At 44.7% G+C, this 27,487-nt stretch overlaps 1 protein-coding gene across 10 annotated transcripts in view; it reads right to left on the bottom strand.

The window, feature by feature from the left end:
* The window catches only part of LOC119969104 (T-lymphoma invasion and metastasis-inducing protein 1-like), a 420,850-nt gene that overhangs the window by 19,174 nt on the left and 374,189 nt on the right, over positions 1-27,487 (bottom strand). For all 10 annotated transcript variants that reach the window (XM_038802310.1, XM_038802316.1, XM_038802313.1 and 7 more), the window contains 3 exons: positions 26,055-26,163; positions 25,592-25,771; positions 2,162-2,280 (listed from right to left, as the gene is read on the bottom strand). In XM_038802310.1, coding sequence (XP_038658238.1) covers positions 2,162-2,280; positions 25,592-25,771; positions 26,055-26,163 — 408 coding nt within the window. The remainder of the gene's footprint in view (positions 1-2,161; positions 2,281-25,591; positions 25,772-26,054; positions 26,164-27,487) is intronic.

Below are 27,487 nucleotides of genomic sequence, written 5' to 3'. Positions count from 1 at the left end.
TTTCACTGAATTCACCATCTGTTGTGGTGGGATTCAAACCCGGTTCCCCTGGGTCTCTGGGTTACTAGTCCAGTGGCAATACCCATTTGCCACCTGCCTCCCCTCAACGTTTTCTGTGAGGCTATGCTTGGCACCATCGCAACTGAATGGGACAAACTCACTGCACATGCAGTCACAGTGCCTGTAACGTCACTTCCAGCGACTCTGCAGGTAGCTACCTGCATTAAATAACACTGTTTATAATGCCTGCTGTTCGCTGCCTCACTCCCAACTCTTTGCTGCCTCACTCAGTGACAGCCTTGCTGTATCGCTTTCACACTGCTCACCTCCCACTTGCTGTCCAAATTGCTGCTCAACACCCTGCGTCCAAGACTTGAGCCCTCACTATTTCACTCACCACCCTGCTGCCTGAGCAGCAAATAGTTTGACAGCGAACAAAGCAGAAAATGGGGCATTGAGGGGAATGGCGAGCAAAGCAGCAAGCAAGCAGCAAGAGGCAGTGAGGTGGGTGCCGGTCAAAGCAACAAGCATGGCAGTGAAGGGAGTGACAAGCAGGATAGCGAGGGGAGCAGGAGGCAAAGCGGTGAGAGGGTGATGACTGAGATGGCAAATAGAGCGGTGAGTTGAGGTGGATTTCCTGTCCCAGGACAACAGGTTCACAGCGATGTTGCCAGTGGCACCGACTTCCTGTTCCAGTGCAGTGGCAGGAGGTGTAGCTTTTCTATTATAGTCAGATATTGAATTTCATATTTTATCCAGTTTCCAATGTTGTCCTGTACATCGCCCACTCCACCCCTCCTTTGGATTATCTACTGCTGAAACTCTCGTCCCCTATTCTAATGAGCTGCTGGCCAGCCACAAACATACCCTCTGTAAACTCAAGATCATCCAGAACTCTGCTGCCCACGCTCTTAGGTCATCAACTCCGCTTCACCTAGCATCCCTGTGCTCACTGACCAACATTGGTTCCCAATTAAGCAACAATCAGATTTTAAAATTTTCATTCTTGTTTTCAGTTCCTTCCATGATCTTGCTCCTTCTTATCGCTGTAATATCCTTCAGCCCCACAACCCTCCGAGGTAACAGAGCTCAGTTAATTCCGACCTTATGAGAAGTGCCAATTTTATTTTCTTCACCATCAGTACAGACTTTTCCTTCAGCTGCTTAAACTCTTAAGCTCTGGAATTCCTGCCCTAAACTTCTCTGCCTTTCTTTCCTCCTTTAAGAAGTCCCATAAATCTTTGATAAAGCCTTCGACCAGTAACCCTACTAGCAGCTAATATCACTAGTTATCAAATTTTGCTCCATAATGTCCCTGTGAAGTGATGTTTTACTGCATGAAAGGTGCTTTGCAAATACTGATAGCTGCTATTGTTGTTGTCCACTTTCTGTTATTTTTTTAAATTGTTGACATGTGCAGTCTTAATACATTGCTTGACATGAAGGGCATTTGGTTGCATTTCCCTCTAAAGGAACAAAGAATTATCCTGCCTCTATCCCTTTATGTGACTCCAGTCTCAGTTAACATAATATGTCATTATAAATCAAACCACTAACTTTTCAAGTAAGCTTTATGATTCCTAGAATATAATATTGTCAGTTAATTAGCCCACTTCATGGTTCATATCAAGTGATAAAACTAAATATCTTAAGAATTTTTAACAACTGGAATCAAACCTGTATTATAGAAAAGAGAATAAATTAAATAATCTGCTTTATTCTAATAAATGTTATAAAATACACTGACTCTTACATACATCTACAGCTGCTTAACAGGAACTATAGTTTTAAGGAGTTAAAGTCACATTTTTGTAGATAAGTATCTAAAGAAAGGTTATCACAAAATAATTAGGCATTTTTAAGGCATTATTAACCAGGTTCATCAGAAGCGGTCACTTTCAACACAAGAAATAAGGAGAACCAAACAGTGAGTGGGAATGAACCACCTTAATGAAACATGTATTAATGTGGCAGAACAGATATCAGTTGTAGAGAAATTCACAGTAAGTATTTTCCTCTATCATTTCAACATAATAAAAAGAGAGGAGGGCGGTCTAGTTTATATCAGTCAGGGCATTGGCAAGGAATTTAATTAGATACAAAATGTATGCGTGTGTGTGTGTGCGATGTTCCAGCAAGTTCAACTGAATATTTTCCTCACCTCTTTTTTCTCTCCGGTTTGCTCAGATATCAGCTGGTCAAACACAGCACCATATTCTTCATGTAATTTCTGCATTTCGTTTATGTGACTTGCTACTTTATTCATGGCTTTCATTGCCACTGAAAGTTAAACAAAAAAAAAAGGGTTTTAGTGTGTTTCAAAAAGTGATTTGTGCACTTATTGTTTAGATGTTTTCTGCACAAGAACTATTGCATTTATATTCAAACATTTAATAAAATTTCTTGGCTGACGATTATTGAATTGGGTTCACAAAAGGTTTTGTCTCTTATAGAATAACTTGCTGATAAGAATGCAAGGGATTTTCCCATTGGCTGAATAGAAAGATATACATTGTATGACTTGCATGTAGGCCAGGGAAACTGCAGATTCCATTCCTGACCACTATAGCATTAGTCCATTTCAGCTGGGTCACAATACCATAACTGGTCCCAGTATCCAAGGCAACTATTCAGAGTATCCAGATGCAGTGTACGAATTAAAAATAAATCCCATTTCTGATCACTATTGGAGCCCCTTGTTGGAATAGAAATGATTGCAGGAGAAGCCAGGATATGCTCAATTATGATTCTGTTTCTCATTGAACAGCTTACTGAATCAAGCCTGGAATTTTGTGTCCAGATTTCAACCCATTATGCACTTAGCTCATTTTCTGATGAACAGTGAAAGCACCAGCCCTATAACGGATGTGCACTTGCAAATCATTTGACAATGATGTGGCCACACATTCCATTTCCCATTAATGCAGAACTTCAAAAGGGACAGAGACTAGTTGGTGGGATGGGAGGGCAAGTGGCAGATTAAGTTAATGCAGAGAAGTATGAAGTGATTCATTTTGCTAGGAAGAAGTAGAAAGACATAATAAAAGGGTGTGTGTCTATGTGTATATATATCAATGAATGTGGTGGGACAGGTTGACAGCGTGCTTAATAAAGCATACAGTAACCTGGGCTTTACCAATAGAATATAAAAGAAAGCATATTATTTTAAAGCTGTACAAAGCAATGATTCAGCCTCAATGGGAGTATTGTGTCCAGTTCAGGGTACCAACCTTTAGAAAGGATGCAAAGCCGTAAGAGAGGAGGCAGAAAATACACCCGAGAGTTATTGGAGTAGTTGGGGCTGTTTTCTTGGAAAAGAGAAGGTTGGGAAGAGATTTGACAGAGATATTCAATATCAGGAGGGGTCTGTACACGGTAGATGGGGGGGAAACTGTTCCCATTGGTGGAAGGATCGTGAAACAGAGGTCACAGGTTTAAGGTGATTTTTGAAAAGAAGCAATAGCGATGAGAGGAAAAGTTTTTCACACAGCGAGTGGTGAGGATCTGGAATGTACTGCCTGAGAGTGTGGTGGAGACAGATTCAATTGAGGGATTCAGGAGGGAATTGGATTACTTATCTTAAAAAGGAAGAATGCGCAGGGCTACAGAGAGAAGGGGGGCTGGTGAGGAGTGGCAAAATATGAATTGCTCCTTCAGAGAGCTAGCACAGACAGGATAGGCCAAATGGCTTCCTTCTATGCTGTAACTATGATCACTTCGACAGCATCAAGTGTAATGCTGAGCGATCAGGATGGCTAGTTGCTGAATTTAAAAAGTCGAGCAGGTACTTTGTGTAGATTTAAAGGGAGGTTATTTCAGGAAATTCTGGTAAATTTCTTTGGCATTTTGCTGATGACAATTACTTTACTATTTAGCCTTTTGTTGCGGTCCTGCCATTTATTTCCTCTTCCCTATCGGTCAATAAGACACACAGGACACGCAGAGATTCAGGCACTCTTATTCCCCTTGTCTGAGGAGCAGTACTTGCATGAACATTGCTTTACAGGGTAATTCAACCACTTTTCTTTTTTTCTGTTTTCACCCACCAAGAATGTGATAAACCCAGCTGTATTCAAATACCCATCTGGAAGATTGGCATGGAAAACATCACTAAAATGGACAAATTAGCATTTTTCAGGTCATCCAAGGCAGGAAACTTGAGTGTATTTGCCTGAATTGAATTTCCTTCATGTTTTATTTTCCATCAGAACCTCCTCAACTGTACCATGTTTCAACATAACACTAAGTTCCATTGGGTGTTGTCTGAGTGCATAATCAGTTTAACTTTTCAATCAAGCTTCTCAAATGCACTGTTTCTTCTTTGACTGTAAGATCATCTTTGTGAGGGCCTGGCCCAAATTATTTGGATACAATTAACAATTTCTAAGTGATTCAACGTAACTCCCAACCTATTCTGTTTACTGTCTAAATCTATACATTTAAAGGCCCCAATCTTATGTCCAATCGTAAATTCCTCTTTTATCTCACCTATAATAAAGTGCTCAAATTCCACAGAACCCTTTCCCATAGAAAATCATCAAAGTACATCATAAATATGCCTGCTGGTTCCTCTTTGTGATTCCAATACAGCATTGCTATGTCTGCTTTCAGCTGAATACAACTTACTTTCCAGCGAGACAGGCCTATCAAAAAATACCATAATCTTGACGCATCCTTTAATCAATAAACCCATTTGTTTAATTTCCCTTCTTCATCACTCACTTCTTTAGGTGGATTAATAAATATTTCTATTTGAAATTTTTCACCCTACAAAAATGCAGTTGTTGTATCGATCGACTTACATTCTCACGAATATGTGACTAAGGGAACTAAATAGTCTTCAAGATCATTTTTCCTGGGGGGTCCATTCTAACATCCTCATCCTAACCTCAATCCACTTGTTTTGCGTTAGTCTTGAATGTTCCATCAGTAAGTACTTTTTCCATACATTTCCTTACGTGTGATAAGGCTGGCTCCCCCCCTTCTGGTACTTCAAGTTGGACACCAAATTCTTTTCAACTATCGACCCTTTTTGTTTTGCCTCTCATCAATTTATATTTGGATTTGTTTGTGGTCACCAAAACTTCCCGATCATAAGGGCTTCTATTTCAAGGAGCATTCCTGGATTGTTCTACAGTCCTTGTTCTGGTCAAACTATGGCCTCCACTTGCACTCTCTATCTCTTTCTGGACCACTGATACATGATGGCTCCCTCCCAAAGTTTCTGTTCCAGTAAGTTATCTTTTCCCAGAAACACAAACAAAATCTTGGGAGCATATTCATCTTCACCACCTGCACCTTCCCTGTCAATGTCAAGTGCACCTCTTAAGATCCCCCTAGACTGGGTGGCACGTGGCACAGTGGTTAGCATTGCTGCCTACGGCGCTGAGAACCCGGGTTCGAATCCCGGCCCTGGGTCACTGTCCGTGTGGAGTTTGCACATTCTCCCCGTGTCTGCGTGAGTCTCACCCCCACAACCCAAAGAAGAGCAGGTTAGGTGGATTGGCCACGCTAAATTGCCCCTTAATTGGAAAAAAAAAGAATTGGGTACCCTAAATTTATAAAAGATAAAAAGATCCCCCTCGACCTCCTCCACCAATGCATTGTGGTCCACTCATGCATTATCTGGATGTTTATAATCAATCCCAATTATTCTAGGTTCTAGATTCAATATGGGGACTCACACTGCGTTTTCTAACTTTCCACATTTTTAGACCATTTGCCAGACCATTATATCTTGCTTCTTATCCACCATCTTGAACATTTAGACAATGCTTGAATTTGCCAATGCCCTCCCGGCTCTCTCTACAATCATCAAATCCCTCCATTCAATGAACCCACTGGTATGCACGTTACCCTACTATCGACTTTTGGTATCCCTTGGGAAAAATGGCCCTACCCTGTACATCGCTATCAATTTGTCTATCTTCATCCAGCTCCTTGTCTGCCTTATTCTGTTCATCATAGCTGTCAAACATATGATTATGTGATCTACAGGATGCCTCATCTTCTACTAATTGCTCAGATTCTACAAGTTATAATGAAACATTTAAAAAATATATTGATTCTGAACACCAACAATAACACCAATCCCCTTGTCTGCGTGAGTTCCCTCCGGGTGCTCCGGTTTTCTCCCACAGTCCAAAGATGTGCAGGTTAGGTGGATTGGCCATGCTAAATTGCCCTTAGGTTAGGTGGGGTTACTGGGTTACGGGGATAGGGTGGAGATGTAGAAAGTAGGTGTGCTTTCCAAGAGCCGGTGCAGACTTGATGGGCTGAATGGTCTCCTTCTGCACTGTAAATTCTATGATTCAAAGTGTAAAGTTTGTACATTTTCCCCTTTCAGTCCCTCTTCCCCCCCCCAACCACGACAAACAGCTCCACAAATATTGCCAAATATCTCAATAGTCAACTCCACCACCGGACTTCCCATATACTTCCTCAGTGCCAGTGGCAATGGGGTGTCATCAGAGCCCTCAAATTCGATCTATTACAGGACTCCTCCTCTAGCCTGATCCAAAACCCTCCCCCATATCACCTCACCTTCTCCACATTCACTGTCCAGTAGTAATGCATCAGGTTGGGAGCTCCAACCCCTCCCTTCCTCTGCCTTTGCACCAGAGCCCTCTTCACCCTCGGCACCTTCCCCGCCCACACAAATTCCGAGATTAGCGCTACCACCTTCCGGAAAAAGGCTTTAGGGAGAAAAATCGGGAGGGACCGAAACACAAACAAAACCTTGGGAGAACATTCATCTTCACCACCTGCACCTTCCCTGTCAATGTCAAGTGCACCTCTTAAGATCCCCTAGACCTCCTCCACCAACCCTGTCAGGTTCCACCAATGCATTGTGGTCCATTCATGCATTACCTGGATGTTTATAATCAATCCCAATTAATCTAGGTTATGCACCTAAATAGTTTGATTACCATGTTGGAGAATTACTGTCTTCCCATCACAATCTATTACTTCACTTGGACCTATTCACCCTTTCTGACCCTCTCTTTCAAACATTCATAAGTGCTGTGAGGTTCGTTGAACTTTCACTAAGAATTCTCCTTAATGAATGCCCTTCTCCCTGAAAGTAGTGCATTCATGTGCACAAAAAAGGTGGAATTAATTGCAGTCCCTTCCAAGGTTAGGTGTGATCTCATATCACAGAAGGTGTTTTTGGATTTCTGCTATAGACAAACGCATACGGACTACAGCCCCCAACCATTTGAGCAAATTCTTCCCCTGGATTGCCCATGCCAGGGCAGATGTTAGCTGACAACCAAATTGTAAGATCTTACAGAACATCTTATCAATCACCACATGATTTATTTCACAAAACCCATCACTGAAAGGACTATCTTTGCAATGCAATACTGTACAAAGACTGAATATTATTGCGTTGTCTATGAAATGTAAAATGAAAATATTTGCCCTTATTCCACACCTTTAAATCAATAGTTACTATGTCATTAAAGTCTTTTGCTGATGGATGATTTAAATAGGTGGCGTTCTCAATACATTTTTCACTAATCTCTCCAATAAGCTCCGTGTGCTCTTGTGGCACATCTCCAGCTCAGGACCAGAATCTTTGCATTCAAGTCCAACACCAGGGCTTGTTGGACATGGAAGGAGCATTCATAACGTGGTTCAATGGGCTGATAATCAGTTCAGAAATCCTTTCACCATTTCCTCACTATTTCCCAAAGGAGAAAGTGTAAAAATGTGCTTAAAAAACCTCAACTACATTTGCACCCTGTAGGATTTTTAACCTGTGACAAGAAGGTTGAGAAAAGTGTCCATGCAACTTGCAGACAATTTGCTTTATTTTTCAAATTTCAATCGCCTGATGCCATTAACACTTCTTTAACATTCTGTTTAGAGGTACTAGAATTTGTTAAAGGGATTCAATAATGTTCTGACAGGGTAAACTGCAAATTTACTGACTTTCATCTACTCGGTGAAATTAGAGATAGGAAATAAACGTAGCAATCCGAGCATAGTCCATGTCCGATGAATAATAAAAGCATCATCCGATCCTTCCCATCACCCTTCCAGTGGGCATTGCACGTCAGAGAAAATCCAAATTCACTGTCCTAGATTTATTATTTATTTGTCTTTTTAAAATTTAGAGTACCAAATTCTTTTTTCCAATTAAGGGTCAATTTAGCGTGGCCATAAGTTGGTACTGAGGGGAGGATACCCTGTTTCTCCACTGCAAAATTAGTGTTTGTACCGTTTGGTCTTGTACAAATGTTTTACTGTTTTCATAAAAAGATATGGCCAATCCACCTACCCTGCACATCTTTTGATTGTGGGGGTGAGACACAGGGAGAATGTGCAAATTCCACATGGACAGTGACCCGGGGCCGGAATCGACCCAGGGTCCTTGGCGCCGATTCGGCAGTGCTAACCACTGCGCCTCTGTGCCGTTCATCCTCTCCTAGATCTATAGACAACGAATGGTCATTTGGGAAAAATTCTGGAAGATCACAGCAGACCAGGGAACTATACTCTACATTAGTCATCAATTTATGCATTAAAGAATAAACTGCATATTCTAAAGTCACAAATGAAAACTGACAAAACATTAGTATATTAACAAAAGAAATAGATCATCTGGCTTCAGTTAATGCTTTAAATTAGTACAAGAAACAATATTTCTGTAGAAACAATATTTCTGTTGCAACAAGAAGATAAGTGACAATTAAGTAACATACACATTTTGTTTATAAGATATTATACTTATATATGACTGAAAACATGAAATCAGGCTATTACATTGATATATCAATGTCAAAAATGAATATAATGTTAAGTGATACACCATTTATAAATGTATGAAAGCCTATCACAAGTTCCCATGGCAAACATTTTGAATCCTTAAAATGTTATGGACTAATTGGTAAGACATGGCCATTATTTCTGAGAATGTGAAAACATTGAGCAAGACGACATTTGCTAACAATAGCAAAAACAACGTCATACTCTCCTTTCTGCACAGTTTACATTCTTACTCACATCTTTCTTTTGATTGATGGTGAACCATCATGGATTCCTTTCACAAGGCTATCACTGCACAAGCTTCACGTAAGTACATTGAACAGGGAACATCCAGTGTGACGAAAGCTTTTCTGAGCTTGTAATGGCTGTATAATTTCTGAGATGATAAGAGACTTCCACTGACTTATTTTTGGCTTGAGCTAACAATAATCTTCCCATGACCCTGTCATATCGTTCCATGCGTCAATGATTTTAAGATTTCATATATCACAAAGGATACTGCTTGTTTTTGGCTATCTCCAGGATTGACTATTGACCTAGCTCCCAGATACACTGAACTATTGGTTCTACATGGAGGCCAACTATTACCTACCCTATAACCAGTAAGCAACCAAGTGCCCATTTGGCACCTGCAGTTTTGCTGGCTACTGTCAAACGAGACCCAACCCCGACCATGGTCTGGGCTTTATGACACAGGCCTTGGAAGGATGTCATGGCCACTCCAACAACTTTGCACCCATTGGCAGGAGTTGAAATTACCCCATTATACTTTTTAATTCACAAAATCAAAATTTTCTAAATAAAATCTACCTCTGGAACAGAGGATTGGGATCATATAAAAGACAAAAAGAGGGAAGCAAAAGCTTTTGATCTTAGTATTTCTGTGATAAAAATGTTAATAGTGGTCAGATAGGTTGTACTAGGCTTGAAACAGCTGGGAAAAATGGAAAAGAAAACAGTGACAATAACTAAACAGAAATTAAGTGTTTTCATTCAGGAAAAAAACTCATTGTTATTTTAGTAATTTAAGGTAATAGATTTTTCCTCAATTTGCCAAACTCTAACAGGATTAAACATGATAATTTATCATAAAACTAATTTGTTTTTAAGGTAAATACAGGAATACACTGTTAGGTTTAGATCACTTTCATGGACAAGTAACTAGGATACATTTTGTGTCTCTATGTTTTGGGAAGGCAGGATTCTGAGCTACAATTGTGCTGTCTGCTCCATGTTTTAAATCTTTAGCTTCATGAAGGGTCCAAGTTAAATGAACAGCGAGCCATAGGGCAATTCTGTGGTTTTCATGCCAAGTTTGCACTCTTTACATTTGGAGTGGTGAGCAAGGGAAATGCCATGTGCAAAAGAGCTCTGAAAGTGCCATGTTTGTATGTTGTTTTTCTGTTGCAATGTTTAAAGTATGGTATTGTTTATACTTGAAGTATAACAAATTATAAGCTGGAAAAGCAAACCAACAATGTTCCATAATAATGATAGAAAATGCTGGAAATATTCAGCAGGTCAGGTAGAATCTTAAAAATAATAATCTTTATTGTCAAAAGTAAGCTTACATTAACACTGTGAAAATCCCCTAGTCGCCACACTACGGCGCCTGTTCGGGTACGTTGAGGGAGAATTCAAAATGTCCAATTCACCTAATAAGCACGGAAACCGGAGCACTTGGCTGAAGCCCATGCAAATATGAGGAGAACATGGCCCAAGCCGGGAATCGAACCCAGTTCCCTGGCGCTGTGAAGCAACAGTGCTAACAACTGTGCTGCCGTGTGTCCAATCTGTGCAGAGAAACAGAATTAGTGTTTCAAGTGAACAATCTTTAATTAGAAAAAAATTCTACCTCTGCAGCATTGCACGTGTGGGTTCAAGATCAAGTACAAGATTCAGATCAAGACGTTTAAATAAATACGTGGGAGAAGGGAGGTAACAGTATCTAGGCATGAAAAAATAAAGAAAAGGAGAGGATGGAAGGAAGGAGAGGGAGAGGCAAGTATTGGGAATGGAGACCAAGGGAGAGGGAGAGACAAGAATGGAAGTGGGGGTAGGACAGGATGAGAAAATGAAGGAGAGAAGAGTTCTGGGGAGGGAGATGAGGAGAGGGGAGCAAAGCTAGTAAACCAGATCAAATTGTGTGGAAGATAAGTTGACAATTATCTCAACCGATCAGTTATTGTTCTTTTCTGGATCAGTTGGTGGTGGATAAGGGTTTGATCAGCGCACAAATAAGATACTAGCTCCACTACAGGTCTCAATTTTTACCTCATTGAGATTGTGGTAAGGCCAGTTTCCCTGTAAAAGTGAACTTAACAAAATGGGTGGGAGGGTGGAAAAGTGGAGTTAGTTGATGGCACTACCATTCATCAAAGAAAATGCAGATTGAGAAATAAATACTTTTGAACACTAATATTTAACTAAACTGAATCTGATATTAATTATATTTATCTTAGCGGAGAAGTGGGCGCATGCTGTTGGGTTTATTCATGTCTCTAGGGTATGGGATAGAGTGTACACTGCTCATTTCCCTGAAAGCATTTAACATTTTTGGAGATGATTAGGCCCAAACAACAGGCATGTATCAAAGTTGAGAGATTGCACTCAGCAAGTCATTTGGAACAGTAAGACTGCAGTTTAAAAATCCATTGCATATTTATCAACAAAAATGCTTCCCCAAGGAAGACAAGATATTCCTCAAATGTAAGTCACTGTGGAACACTTTAATTAATGCTGGCACCAAATAGCTTGAGTATTGAACTGTAAGCTGAATTGTTCAGCCGTGATATAGTTGCTGCAGCAACAGTTAATGCGTGATCTAACGTTGTTTAGCCTTTTAACATGGCAGAGCCCTATCTGCAGATATAATATTAAAGGTAACAGTCAATGCTTTTAAAGTGAGCTTCTTCATGAATAAAATTCAACATTGGAGTTTCAATGTGTTTTGAAATTAAACCTTCCGATGGACTCAACATAGCAGATGGATGTGGCAAAAGCATGTTGTAGAAATTGTCACTTTTACCAAAAAGTCTAAGGAGTTCAATTAGCTGTCTATTTTGCATTTTCTTATTCCATGATGCGATAACCCTCACAAAGACACCGGGGGGTTGGGGTACCTGACTGATCTCCCCGTGGGCTTCGTAGAATACGAGTTTCCATGGTGAGTGGGCAGAGGCCCGCCCAGCTGGGGCTCATTAGCGGGACATTTAAATTTAGCTCACAAACCCGGACCGGCAGTTCCCGACAATCTTGGACTGGAACTTTATTTTGCGTGCTGCATTAGGGGTTTCATTTTCAGTTTAAAATAAGCTAGATTGTTCTATCAGTCCACGCCTTCTAGAATTGATACACATATCATCCAGTAGAGGTGGCAGAAGAGGATTCTGGGAGAAGTCAACTCAGTCACCTCGACTGTACTGAGGGTAGCCAACGAACCCCTCCAGTGACAAACAGGAGGAAGATCATCGTTCAGTTCATAAGAGGATTCTGGGAGAAGTCAACTCAGTCACCACGACTGTACTTTGGTTGGCGAAGAACCCCTCTAGTGACAAACAGGGGGAAGTTCATCCAGTAGAGGCGGCAGCAGAGGATTCTGGGAGAAGTCAACTCAGTCACCTCGACCATCAGGTAAGTGACTGGCTGGTGACTTTTTCTTTTCTTTTTTCTCATGGCATTGTAGTTGTTTTAAGTTAACTTAAGGATTAAGTCATGGCAGGAGATCCTAGACCCCTATCATGTTCCTCTTGTTCAATGTGGGAATTCAGGGTGTCCCTGGCTCTTTCACGTGCAAGAAGTGTGTCCAACTGGAGCTGTTAGACCACTTGTTGGCTCTGGAGCTGCGGATGGATTCACTTTGGAGCATCCACGATGCTGGGGAAGTCGTGGATAGTGAGTTGGTCACACTGCAGTTAAAAATTACTGAGGGAGATAGGAAATGAGTAAGACTAGGAAGGCAGTGCAGGGATCCCTTGTGGTCACCTTCCTCCAAAACAGATATACCGTTTTGAATACTGTTAGGGGAGATGGCTCACCAGGGGAAGGCAGCAGCAGCAAGGTTCATGGCACTGTGGCTGGCTCTGTTATGCAGGAGGTTAGGAAAAAGGGATGCAGAGATATAGGGATAGGGGACTCAATGGTAAGGCATTTCTGTGGATGCAAACGAGACTCCAGAATGATATGTTGCCTCCCTCGTGCAAGGGTCAAGGATGTCTCGGAGCAGCTGCAGGGCATTTTGGAGGAGGAGGGTGAGCAGCCAGCTGTCATGGTGTATATAGACACCAATGATATAGGTTAAAAAAACATGATAAAGGTCCTACAAGCAGAATTTAGGGAATTAGGAGTGAAACTAAAAGGTAGGACCTCAAAGCTAGTAATCTCAGGATTATTACCAGTGCCAAGAGGGTGGAAGAGGGAGGGATTCCAATTCGTGGGATATTGGAACCGGGTTTTGGGGAGTTGGGACCAGTATAAACCGGATGGTCTGCACCTGGGCAAGACTGGAACCATTGTCCTTGGGGGGGGGGGGGGGATTCGGGAGAATATCAGGCAGGATTGAGAGGAGATAAATCTGAGGGTTTGCCCACTGAGTCTATATGGGTAGAACTGAAAACTAAGAAGGGAGAGATCACTTTGATAAGAATGTACTACGGGCCCCCAAATAATCAGCGGGAAATTGAGGAGAAAATATGTGCAGAGATTACTGATAGCTGCCGGAAAAATAGGGTGGTAATAGTTGGGGACTTTTAACTTTCCCAACATTGACTGGGACAGCCATGGCATCCGGGGCTTGGATGGAGATACATTTGTTGAGCGTATTCAGGAGGAATTTCTAATTCAGAATGTGGATGTCCCGACTAGAGAGAGGGCAAAACATGGCCTCCTCATGGGAAATAAGGGCAGGTGACAGAAGTATTAGTGAGGGATCACTTTGGGACCAATGACCATAATTCCATTAAGATAGCTATGGAGATGATAGGTCTGGCCCAAAAGTTAAAATTCTAAATTGGGGCAAGGCCAATTTTGATGGTATTACACAGGAACTTTCAAAAGTTGATTGGACGAGTCTGTTGGTAGGCAAAGGGATGGTTGGTGAGTGGGAGGCTTTCAAAAGTGTGTTAACCAGGGTTCAGGGTAAGCACATTCTTTTTAGAGTAAAGGGCATGGCTGGTAGAAGTAGGGAAACCTGGATGACTAGGGATATTGAGACCCTGGTCAAAAAGAAGGAGGCATATGACATGCATAGGCAACTGGCATCAAGTGGATTCCTTGAAGAGTATATCGGTTGTCAGAGAAGAATAGAGAGAGAAATCAGGAGGGCAAAAAGAGGACATGAGATTGCTTTGTCATGTAAGGAAAAGGAGAATCCAAAGAGCTTCTACAAATACATAAGGAACAAAAGAGTAACGAGGGAGAGAGTAAGGCTTCTTAAGGATCTACAAGGTCATCTATGTGCAGAGCCACAAGAGATGGGTGAGATCCTAAATGAATGAATATTTCTCATCGGTATTTACTGTTGAGAAATGATGTGGAGATGCCGGCGTTGGACTGGGGTGAGCACAGTAAGAAGTCTTACAACTAAACGCATTCAAATGGTCATTGGATAGGCATATGGACGATCAGGGAATAGTGTAGAGGGACTTTAGAAGGGTATTACAGGACGGTGCAACATCGTGGGCCGAAGGGCCTGTACTGCGCTGTAATGTTCTATGTTCACACCAGGTTAAAGTCCAACAGGTTTGTTTCAAACACGAGCTTTCGGAGCACTGCTCCTTCAGGTGATTCATCGGAGGAAAGAGCAGTGCTCTGAAAGCTCGTGCTTGAAACAAACCTGTTGGACTTTAACCTGGTGTTGTAAGACTTCTTACTGTACTGTTGAGAAAGGCATGGATGTTAGGGAACCTGGGGAAATAAATAGTCTTGAGGAGAGTACATATTACAGGGGAGGTGGTGCTGGAAGCCTTAAAGTGTATCAAAGTAGATAAATCCCCGGGACCTGATGAAACGTATCCCAGGGCGTTGTGGGGAGGCGAGGGAGGAAATTGCGGGTCCCCTAGCAGAGATATTTGAATTGTTGACAGTACATGTGAGATGCCTAAAGTTTGGAGGGTGGCAAGTGTTGTGCCTTTGTTCAAGCAGGGCCACAGGGAAAAGCCTGGGAATTACAGACCGGTGAGCCTAACGTCTGTGATGGGTAAGTTGAGAGACTGGATCTATAGGCATTTAGAGAGGCAAGGACTGATTAGGGACAGCCAGCTTGGCTTTGTGAGTGGAAAATAATGTCTCACAAATTTGATTGGGTTTTTTGAAGGGGTAACCAAGAAGGTAAATGAGGGCAGTGCATTCCACGTTGTCTACATGGACTTTGATGTGGAGATGCCGGCGTTGGACTGGGGTGAGCACAGTAAGAAGTCTTACAACACCAGGTTAAAGTCCAACAGGTTTGTTTCAAACACGAGCTTTCGGAGCCCGGCTCCTTCTTCAGGTGAATGCTTTTTTCACCTGAAGAAGGAGCCGGGCTCCGAAAGCTCGTGTTTGAAACAAACCTGTTGGACTTTAACCTGGTGTTGTAAGACTTCTTACTGTACATGGACTTTAGCAAGGCCTTTGACAAGGTACCGCATGGTAGGTTGTTGCATAAGGTTGAATCTTACGGGACCCAGGGTGAGGTAGCCAATTGGCTACAAAATTGACTTGACGACAGAAGACAAAGGGTGGTTGTAGAGGGTTGTTTTTCAAACTGGAGGCCTGTGCCCAGCGATGTGCTGGATCCATTGTTATTTGCTATTTATATTAATGATTTGGATGAGAAATTAGGAGGCATGGTTAGTAAAGTTTTCAGATGATACCAAGGTTGGTGGTATAGTGGACAGCGAAGAAGGTTATCTAGGATTGCAATGGGATCTTGATCAATTGGCCCAGTGAGCCGATGAATGACAGGTGCATTTAATTTAGATAAATGTGAGGTGATGCATTTTGCTAGATCGAATCGGGGTAGGACCTACTCAGTTAATGATAGGGTGATGGGGAGACTTATAGAACAAAGAGACCTAGGAGTACAGGTTCATAGCTCCTTGAAAGTGGAGTCACAGGTGAACAGGGTGGTGCAGAATGCATTTGGTACGCTTGGTTTCATTGGTCTGAACATTGAATACAGGAGTTGGAACATCTTGCTGAAGTTGTACATGACATTAGTAGGGCCACACTTGGAATAATGTGTACAGTTTTGGTCACCCTATTATGAAAAGGATATTAAATTAGAAAGAGTACAAAAAAAATTTACTAGGATGCTACCGGGACTCGATGGTTTGAGTTATAAGGAGAGGCTGGCTAGGCTGGGACTTTTTTCCCTGGAGCGTAGGAAGCTGAGGGTGAACTTATAGAGGTCTATAAAATAATGAGGGGCATAGATAAGGTAGTCAACACCTTCTCCCAAAGGCAGGGGATTCTAAATTAGAGGGCATAGGTTTAAGGTGAGAGGGGAGAGATACAAAAGGGTCGGCAGGGGCAATTTTTCCACACAGGGGGTGGTGAGTGTCTGAAACGAGCTGTTAGATGCAGTAATAGAGATGGGTAACATTGTGTCTTTTAAAAAGCATTTAGACAATGATATGGGAAATCTGGGTATAGAGGGATATGGGCTAAATGCAGGCAATTGGGACTAGCTTAGTGGTAAAAACTGGGAGGCATGGACAAGTTGGGCAAAGGGCCTGTATACATGCTGTAAAAGTCTATGACTATGACTCTATATCAATCAAAGCAAAGGAAAAAATTGCCTGAACTATATTTTTCACTTTTATTATTTAAAAAACTCTGTTAAACATTTTAAATAGAATTTCAACTTTGGCCGCATTTGGTAATCCAAAATTGTCTTTAAGAAATATTCATGAATAGATTTAAGAGTGTTTTCTTGGTACAACTGAAAATGAGTTTATTACAAAAAATAAGCACTTTAAGACTGAGGCTCTATCTACTACCAGTGAGTGACTTGGTTTTAAATAACTGAAAATGACTTTTTAAAATACCCATTTGTTAATTATATTGGCACATGGTACTCAGTTTCTTCGTAAATTAAAATGAAACACCAACTTTTAAAATGTAACTAGGAATGTCCTTGCACCCAAAAGAACCAGAATATTTTAACAGCTCCCTGGAACATCTGCAAATGAGATTAGTAAAATTTGCAATAGTTAGTAGTTTGGTCTGGGTGCATGGTCATTTCTTTGGGGTGGACCAGCTTCTGACACAATGCTTTTAAAATAAACCATAACATTGCAGAAACCCAATTTTTTGCACTTGAAATTTGGCAATTTTTGCACTTGTTTGGCCAATTAAGCGAACTGCTTAAAAAAAAAAGCACAACATCATGGCAACTCCATGAACCTTTCTCTGTTTTGTCAGAACATTCTTTATTTTAGTCTGCTTTATATTACAATACTTGCATATAACAAAAGTTCATTCTTGGATACCGGTGAATGCAATCTTACCCTTATGTATGCATTAGAAAAGTACAATGCCACAGCTATTTTAGAAAAGAAATTACAACAAAGAAATAAAGAAAGACAGCATTAACCAACTGCTATGTCACAGCAGATGGAAAGTGCCAGGCTGCCCAAATCCCAAAGGGAAACTTGAATCAGCTGCCATAACAATTTTGCAGTGTATTATGACTTATCTGAAGTCAAGATGAGTAATTCTCTGACCAATTGTGATATGAAGTTCAAATAATTTGTTAAATTTATTAATATATTAAAATTTATTAAAATAAAAAAAACACTTTAAACACAAGAACACCTTGACACAGTTAACAGTACTTTCCAAACATTTCCCAAAAGATACGGGCTTAAAAGAACTGGGAGCTAAACCCCTTTCTGATGATAACAGTTCTCATAGAGTTTTACTCTCTAGCAAACTCTGGTAACCTTACCATACAATACCCTGCTGCTCTTATGGTGCTCTCGGAAAGTGGCAGCAAACTGGTGTTCACAGGTCTGGCATCAGCACACACACTCTTGTTCAAAATCTCACAGTCGCGCCTCATCAACACAGTCTTCAATGTTTCCTTAAATCTGTTTTTCCCTTTGATCTTACACTCTATTGTTTCGCCACCCTTGAAGTTCCTTTTCCCAGAATTGATTAACCTTTTTTAAATCTTTATGGCTGTTATATTGTAAAAGTAAACATACACTATTTTGCCTCATCTATTTAACATCTTGCAATTGTACATTCCTTTTTGAAATACAACTGCCAACTTTGAATCACTTATTCTATTTGCCTTATGTAAATACATATTCGACTTCCGGTGGCGGCAATGAGGAGCTAAGCCGCACATTCGGCAGCTCCCGCTGAGAATGGACTTTGGGGCTCTTTTCAGGGCCCCCAACGGAGCTGTGGCGGCAAATCCCGACGTGGGAAGAGGTCAGGAGTCGACCCCTACGGTCCTATGGTCCGGACCAGAAGTGGGGTAAGGAGAAAACCGGAGAAAGCACCCCTGAAAAAGCGGGGGAAGGAAGACAAAATGGCGGCCGGCGGAGGCCTTGAGGAGCTGAGGCAGTGGGCTCAGGAGCAGCAGGCGACTCTGCTGCTCCTGCGCTGCTTCCAGGAGCTTAAGTTGGAGCTGCTGGAGTCGCTGAAGGTAACCAACAGGGAGCTGATGGAGACCCAGACAGCCCAGGGGGCTGCGATCCGGGAGCTGCAGCAGCAGAATTTGCGGATCCTGGGCCTCACGGAGGAGCTGGAGGGGTCGGACCTAGCGGCCTATGTGGTGACTATGTTAAACTCACTGATGGGGGCTAGGTCCTTCCAGGGGCCCCTGGAGTTAGAGGGGGCCCACAGAATTCTGGCTAGGAGGCCCAAGCCGAACGAGCCGCCGCGGGTGGTGTTGGTGCGGTTCCATCGGTTCGTGGATCGTGAGTGTGTGCTCCGGTGGGCCAAGAAGGAGCGGAGCAGCAAGTGGGAGAACATGGAGGTGCGGATCTTCCAGGACTGAAGTGCGGAGGTGGCGAGGCGGAGGGCCGGGTTTAACCGGACGAAGGCGGTGCTCCACAGACGGAGCGTGAAGTTTGGCATGTTGCAGCCGGCGCGTCTGTGGGTCACCTATAAGGATCGGCACCATTATTTTGAGTCCCCGGAGGAGGGGTGGGCCTTCGTGCAGGCCGAGAAATTGGACTCAAACTGAGGGTCTAAGGGGGGGGATGCTGTATAATACTGCTTTTGTATTTGCTTGGTTTAATGTAAGATGTGTGTTGGCCTTAGGGTGGGTGGGGTGATGTCGATTTGTCTTTTTTATATGGGTTTTTCTGCAGGGGTCGGGTGGACGGGTTCGGGCAGAGGGGTAAACGGGGAGCTCGTGGGGGGGTACTGACAATGGGAGTGGCCCTGGAGGAGGCGGGGCCGGGCAGGGCGAAAGCGCGGGCTTTCTGCAGGTTTCCCACGCTGGGAGATGGTGGGGGCGGGGCCGGGGCTGAGAAGCACGGGTCGTTGCTGGCTGTTTTCTTTTCCCGCACAAGAGCGGGGGGGGGGGGGGGGGGGGGGGGGGGGGGTACCCGCTGACGGGCACGATGGCGGAGGGGTAGTCCCACGTGGGGAGGAGTCGGAGGTAGGGCGGGAGTCGCCGGGGTCAGCAGCAGTTAGCTGGCTCACGGGAGTGCTACGGAGGTAGGGGCGCAGCTAGGAGGGGTCCTAGCCTGGGGGGGGGGGGGGGGGGGGGGGGGGGGGGGGGGGGGGGGGGTTGCCGGGTTGCTGCTGAAATGGTCAGGAAGGAGCTGGAGGACGCAGGGGGTGCTGGAGGTAGGGGAGGGGGGGGGGGGGGGAGTTGCCGCCGTGGGAAACTGGCAGAGTGGTGGACGCTGGCCGGGGGTGGGGTGTGGCTAATCGGCAGGGGAGGAGGGCAGGGAGCCCTCCGATCCAGCTAATAATCTGGAATGTGAGGGGGCTGAATGGGCCGGTCAAACGGGCCCGGGTATTTGCGCACCTGAAGGGGCTGAAGGCGGATGTGGCCATGCTCCAGGAGACACACCTGAGAGTGACGGACCAGGCTCGGCTGAGGAAGGGATGGGTGGGCCAAGTATTTCACTCAGGGCTGGATGAGAAGAGTAGGGGGGTGGCGATCCTGGTGGGGAAGAAGGTGTCGTTTGAGGCGTTAAATGTGGTGGCTGACAGTGGCGGGAGGTATGTGATGGTGAGTGGCAAGCTACAGGGGGAGCAGGTGGTGTTGGTGAATGTATACGCCCCAAATTGGGACGATGCGGGGTTTATGCGGCGCATGTTGGGCCGCATTCCGGACCTGGAGATGGGGGGCCTGATCATAGGGGGGACTTCAATAAGGTACTGGATCCCCCATTGGATCGATCCAAGTCCCGGACGGGTAGGAGGCCGGCGGCGGCTAAGGTGCTGAGGGGATTTATGGACCAGATGGGGGTGGGGGGGTGGATCCCTGGAGGTTTGCGAGGCCTAGGGCCAGGGAATACTCGTTTTTCTCCCACGTACATAAGGCCTACTCGAAGATTGATTTTTTTGCACTGAGTAGGGGGTTGGTTTCGAGGGTGGAGGATGCGGAATACTCCGCCATTGCCATTTCAGATCATGCCTCGCACTAGGTGGACCTCGGGCTGGAGGAAGAGAGGGACCAACGTCCGCTCTGGCGCTTGGAGGTGGGGCTGCTGGCAGATGAGAAGGTGGCCAAGAGGGTTCGGGGGTGTATCGAGAGGTACCTTAAGGCCAATGACAACGGGGAGGTCCGAGTGGGGACGGTCTGGGAGGCATTGAAGGCGGTGATGAGGGGGGAATTGATCTCCATCCGAACCCATAGGGAGACGGGGGAGCAGAGGGAGAGAGAGAGACTGATAGGGGAGATGGTGCGGGTGGATAGGAGATATGCGGAGGCTCCAGAGGACGGATTGCTGGGGGAGAGGCGTATACGGGGAGAAGGCGAGCAGGATGCTGGCACACCAGCTCCTAAAGCGGGACGCGGCCAGGGAGATTGGGGGAGTGACGGATAAGGCTGGGAAGGTGGTGCGGAGGGGAGTCGATGTTAATGGGGTCTTCAGAGACTTCTATGGGGAGCTGTACCGGTCAGAGCCCCCGGTGGAGGGGAGTGGAATGGGGCGCTTCTTGGACAAGCTGCGATTCCCGAGGGTGGAGGAGGAGCAGGTGGAGGGACTGGGGGCGCCGATCGAGCTGGAGGAGGTGGTCAAAGGGATAGGGAGCATGCAGTCGGGGAAGGCGCCGGGGCCGGGCGGGTTTCCGGCGGAATTTTATAAAAGGTATTTGGACCTGTTGGGCCCCCTGTTGGTGCGGACCTTTAACGAGGCAAGGGAGGGGGGGGCTTTGCCCCCAACTATGTCAAGGGCGCTGATTTCCTTGATCCTGAAGCGGGACAAGGACCCTCTGCAGTGCGGGTCATATAGGCCGATTTCGCTGCTGAACGCCGACGCTAAGCTGCTGGCAAAGATCCTGGCCACTAGAATAGAGGATTGCGTGCCCGGGGTCATTCATGAGGACCAGACGGGGTTTGTGAGGGGAAGGCAGTTGAATACGAACGTGCGAAGGCTCCTCAATGTAATTATGATGCCGGCCATGGAAGGGGAGGCGGAGATAGTGGTGGCATTGGATGCGGAGAAGGCCTTTGATAGGGTTGAGTGGGAGTATTTGTGGGAGGTGTTGGAGAGGTTTGGGTTTGGGGAGGGATTTATCCGGTGGGTGAGACTGCTCTACGAGGCCCCGATGGCGAGTGTAGCCACAAACAGGAGGAGGTTGGAGTACTTTCGGCTGTACCGGGGGACGAGACAGGGGTGCCCCCTGTCCCCCTTTCTCTTCACGTTGGCGATTGAGCCCCTGGCCATGGCATTGAGGGAGTCAGGGAACTGGAGGGGCCTGGTGCGGGGTGGGGAGGAGCATCGAGTGCCGCTGTATGCGGACGACCTGTTGCTGTATGTGGCGGACCCGGTGGGGGGGATGCCGGAGGTGATGAGGATGCTTAGTGAATTCAGGGGTTTCTCGGGGTCGAAGTTGAACCTGGGCAAGAGTGAGTTGTTTGTGGTACATCCGGGGGATCAAGAGGAGGGGATTGGTAGGCTCCCATTGAAGCAGGCAGGGAAGAGCTTCAGGTACCTAGGGGTCCAGGTGGCTGGGAGCTGGGGGGCCCTGCACAAGCTCAACCTCACAAGGTTGGTGGAGCAGATGGAGGAGGAGTTTAAGAGGTGGGATATGTTACCGCTGTCACTGGCGGGTAGGGTGCAGTCCATTAAGATGACGGTGCTCCCGAGGTTTTTGTTCCTGTTCCAGTGCCTCCCCATCCTTATCCCGAAGGCCTTTTTAAAGAGGGTCAACAGGAGTATCACGGGATTTGTGTGGGCGCATGGGACTCCGAGGGTGAGAAGAGTGTTCCTGGAACGAGGCAGAGATAGGGGGGGGCTGGCGTTGCCCAACCTCTGTGGGTACTATTGGGCTGCCAACGCAGCGATGGTGCGTAAGTGGGTAATGGACGAGGAAGGGGCAGCATGGAAGAGGATGGAGGCAGCGTCATGTGTGGGCACGAGTCTGGAGGCGCTGGTAACGGCGCCGTTGCCGCTCCCTCCAACGAGGTATACCACGAGCCCGGTGGTGGCGGCTACCCTCAAAATTTGGGGGCAATGGAGACGGAACAGGGGAGAAGTGGGGGGCTCGATGGAGGCCCCGATACGGGGGAACCATCGGTTTGTCCCAGGGAGCATTGATGGCGGATTTCTGGGCTGGCACAGGGCAGGGGTTAGGAGGTTGAGGGACCAGTTTGTTGAGGGGAGGTTCGCGAGCTTGGGGGAGTTAGAGGGGAAGTTTGGGCTCCCCCCGGGGAACATGTTTAGGTACATGCAGGTGAGGGTGTTTGCCAGGCAGCAGGTGGAGGGGTTCCCCTTGCTGCCCCCATGAGGGGTGCGGGATTGATTGCTCTCGGGGGTGTGGGTTGGAGGAGGGAGGATTTTGGACATATACCGGGTAATGCAGGAGGTAGACGAGGCCTCGGTGGAGGAACTGAAGGGTAAATGGGAAGAGGAGCTGGGTGAGGAGATTGAGGAGGGGACGTGGGCGGATGCCCTGGAGAGAGTGAATTCCTCCTCTTCCTGTGCGAGGCTTAGCCTCATACAGTTCAAGGTGCTGCATAGGGCCCACATGACTGGGACGAGGATGAGTAGGTTTTTTGGGGGTGAGGACAGGTGTGCTACGTGCTCGGGGAGCCCAGCGAACCACGCCCATATGTTTTGGGCGTGCCCAGCACTGGGGGAGTTTTGGAAGGGGGTAGCAAGGACGGTGTCGAGGGTGGTGGGATCCAGGGTCAAGCCAGGCTGGGGTTTTGGGGTAGCAGTGGAGCCGGGAGTGCAGGAGGCGAAAGAGGCCGGTGTTCTGGCCTTTGCGTCCCTAGTAGCCCGGCGGAGGATTCTTCTTCAGTGGAAGGATGCGAGGCCCCCAAGCGTGGAGGCCTGGATCAATGATATGGCGGGGTTCATTAAATTGGAGAGGGTGAAATTTGCCCTGAGGGGATCAGGATCAGTACAAGGGTTCTTTAGGCGGTGGCAGCCTTTCCTGGACTTCCTGGTGGAACGGTAGGGAAATAGGCCGGCAGCAGCAGCAACCCGGGGGGGGGGGGGTTTGGATCGGGGGGAGGGAGAACTGTGTACATGGGTCAGTGGGATGTGGCGGGTGCTATCTCTTTCCCTTTTGTTGTTGCGTGTTCTTTTGTTTTTTTTTGTTTTTCTTTTGTTTGTAGTTGCTTTTGAAGTTGGGTGGGAATTGTTCTTGGGGTGTTACCGCGGTTGTTTTGTTAATAGAGTTGAGTTGTTTATATTTTGTAAAAATTTCAATAAAAATTATTTTTAAAAAAAGTAAATACATATTCAGTTCTCCTGGCTCTCTGTTCATTGCCATTTCAAATTACTTGCCTTCACACGTCCTTCACTGACATTTGAACTTTGCAGTTGACTATCTCCAATTCAATTAAATCAGTCACACTCATACAAGCTTGTTTCCTGGTATATGCCAATGATATTGCAAAAAATAAATATTAGACTCTCATTTTCCTCACACCAACTCTTTTCCACAAGTGCACACAATCTGCCAACACAGACTCGATTTGATTTTGGATGATAATCTCTGCATGGCACTATGATATGTACATTACACAAAACTCCAGAATATCAATTCAGCCTCATATCTCCACTACCTCAGCCAAGTTGTCCCAATTCATTTTCTCTCTCACGAGCCAATCCTCTAACCACAAATAGCAAAGAATTAATGCATTCCATTTCCCTTTTGATCATGTCAATCTGTATCTATTTGGTGAAAATAAAGTACAATCTTCAAAATAACACTTCCCATAACAGACCCGTAGTTTAAAATATTATACCGGTAATGTTTATGTGCCAGCTATCAAGTGTATCATTTAGTAGTATTGATTAAACTCTCAGTCCAGGAAGTATCAACAATCCACAATATACACAATTCATGGAAAACTAATACAACAGTTAAGAAAGAAAACAGGCCCAGCAACTGAAATTTGCTGAGTTTTCATTTGAAGAAATTGCATTTTGAGATGAATGGAAATGGAATGGAAAATTAGTTTCACTGCCATATCATAAAAGTGAGCATAACTTTGAATGACTTCTCCTACCAATGGGGTTGGGAGGTGAAGAAAAGTTAGAAGGAATATTGGGCCGATATCTTCTTTGGAAGTGAATATCAGAATTAAGAAAGATTTGACCCATGAAAAATATAATACGGGCTTCCACCAAAATTTGAATTTTTTGTACAGTAGTTTAATTAGACACATTCAAGGACCAATGCATTTAACAGGCAATATAATGACAAAGTTTTCTAGCCAACATGAGCCAACCATTTTAAACTAGTGTTCTTATTAACATTTAATAAGTGATTCACTTGCTTCCAGAATTTTCCAAACATTGCCAGTTTAATGATTTCTGTTTCAGTGTTGTAAACATTCATAGAATTTCATAGAATTTCCAGTGCAGAAGGAGGCCATTCGGCCCATTGAGTCTGCACCGGCTCTTGGAAAGAGCACCCTGCCCAAGGTCAACACCTCCACCCTATCCCCATAACCCAGTAACCCCACCCAACACTAAGGGCAATTTTGGACACTAAGTGCAATTTTGGACACTAAGGGCAATTTATCATGGCCAATCCACCTAACCTGCACATCTTTGGACTGTGGGAGGAAACCGGAGCACCCGGAGGAAACCCACGCACACACGGGGAGGATGTGCAGACTCCGCACAGACAGTGACCCAAGCCAGGAATCGAACCTGGGACCCTGGAGCTGTGAAGCAATTGTGCTATCCACAATGCTACCGTGCTACCCTAGCAAAATAAGTCAGTGCCTTTGCATTCATGCAGAATAGTAGTGTCTAACCAAGGATTGCCATGCAGAATTTGATCTTATGGACTGAGCTATGATTTACACTATTCATCTGTGAGTGAAAAAACATCATGCAAAATCCTGAACAAGTGTGGCAAACAGCGAAAAATCAAAGCATAAATCAATCTAACAACACATTACAGTATCCCACACCAGAAAGTATTTTCTCCCTTACATTTTCTTGTATCTTCACTTCCTTCTACTGTCACTCTTACCACTTTTCCTTCCTTCTCACCGTCACTGGCACATCACTATCATTGCTCTAAGGTTTGAGCCGGTGCTAGTCTATAACTTGGCTCCCTGATGATGCAAGCAGTGCAGCCAAGCATGAAATGCCCAAGATTATTCTTCTCCATTGATAAAGACTTGTACAATGAATGAGGACTAAAAATACAATCTGCACATTCTTACCAGTTAGATGATAATGTTCCTCACTGTCCGAGTCTGTAAGAGAGATCAACTCTTTCAGCAGAAGGGGATACTTCAGAACGCGCTGAATAGGCTTGATCAGGTAGGACTCCAACGTTGATGAGTGCTGCTGTTTAGGATTCTGGGCATCAAGGAAGGCCTTAAAGGCTGGATTAACTTTGGCTAAATACAAGTAGGATAGATAGCACAAAACAAATCATGAAACTAATGAATATTATGTTGTTAAAAACATTCTATACTTAGAAACGAAGGAGTAAAATCTTCCATAGCATCAAGTTTTTTTCAGCTCAAATTATAATTTTCTTCTCTGAATTTTATGCTTACACATTCCTTAAAAGCAATTAATATTTCTACATAAAGGTTATCATTAGTGTAAGGCACATGAGGCTTTCACGATGATGTACGATATGCAACTAAACAGTGTACAAAGCTGTAATACAATTACCTTTAACAAGGACCTTGGGAACCTTTGTGTGACTGGCACAGAATGCACTGTATAACTTGAAACGATCAGCATAGTACAGAAATGAGCCACCCAATGAGAACAGCACTTTCTGCAAGAAGAGCACAGGATGATCAATTTGCAGTTTGATTTAATACAATTCCAGCCAATATACGTTGATGGTATCTGTAAATCAGTTTCCATTGTGCAAAGTCAGCATTTTGTTTGAAGGTTACTGGAAGTTTACGAGTCTTATTTAACAAACAATTCTGCTTTTACAATACGTACACAGGTTGGAAGAGCAATGATTCCTGTTCAGAATTAATTTTGGCTGTTACTCCTCTGGCTTCTGAATACGAATCGCTGCTCTGTTCACTCGTCTACCGCCCAGCCTATTTTCCAGTTCGATCACTGCCCAAGAACATTGACCTATCCATACTCAAATGTCACACCCTTGTGGTTATTTGATCATTGCCAACTCCAAGTTGACTGTGAGCAGCCTCTAGCTTCACAACTGAAGGCTGTTGTGAATAAGAAATTAGTTATGAAAACACTTCACAGCTACGGGTTGTGTTTGCTGCTTGCTTCTTCTGGTGGCTACAGATGCTTGGAAGCTGCTGTTGCTGTTTCCTTCCTTTTCTGTATCCGGAAAGAAGGACTATGTTTTCTAAGATACTTGGGTCCTGGAACACCGGGTTAAGGGGGATGTATCAGTCCAGAAGGCAATTTGGTTTGAAGCAAGACGACATTGCAGGATCATTGTGACATTGTGACAAATGGGCCACCTGTTAACGCTGTTGAAGAAATGCTTTTGCAGGTTGTTGTTGCTGGTGTGGTGAATGCTGCATGTAACTGGCATGTCACCACGGGTTAAACACGCTGGAAGTCAAGAATGCTCAACTGCACCTTGAGTGCCAGTGGAAAAGTGGATGCCAGGATTTGGTTCCGGTGAGATTGGGCTGTGTGGGAGGACCTGCACAGCTGCGGCTCCTGGATGGAGAATTGCACTGATATGTGGAACAAGTAACACATTGATGGATAGATCATTTCTATGACAAGGTTCTGGACATAATACATTATCAGGCGTATCCTCCATTTTTGTTGAGGAACCTGTGAGGGGTGATACCGTGTTTTTTTTTTGTGAAAATGAGCTAATATAGCTTTGTATTTGTACCAAATGGAACGGTGATGTTTCCTTGTTGTTTGTTGGTTAGTGTGATCTCCGAAATGTTACGTAGTTGATTTTTGAATCTTTGTTACTGTTGACTGTTTAATAAACAAAATATTCTCAACTCTCAAGTGCCTACTCAAGGGTACACATGCCATGCCTCAGGGAATGATTAGTGCACAGCATTTCAAGGAAACTTTGAAGTCCGAACAGTGTGCCTGAAGTCTCGGAGTGTCAGCACCATAGAAGCAGCTGTCAATAATCAAAC

The sequence above is a fragment of the Scyliorhinus canicula genome, chromosome 7 (assembly GCF_902713615.1).
Source record: "Scyliorhinus canicula chromosome 7, sScyCan1.1, whole genome shotgun sequence".
Taxonomy (NCBI): domain Eukaryota; kingdom Metazoa; phylum Chordata; class Chondrichthyes; order Carcharhiniformes; family Scyliorhinidae; genus Scyliorhinus; species Scyliorhinus canicula.
Note: the sequence above shows the minus strand (reverse complement) of the source record. Positions and strands in the feature narration are given on the sequence as shown.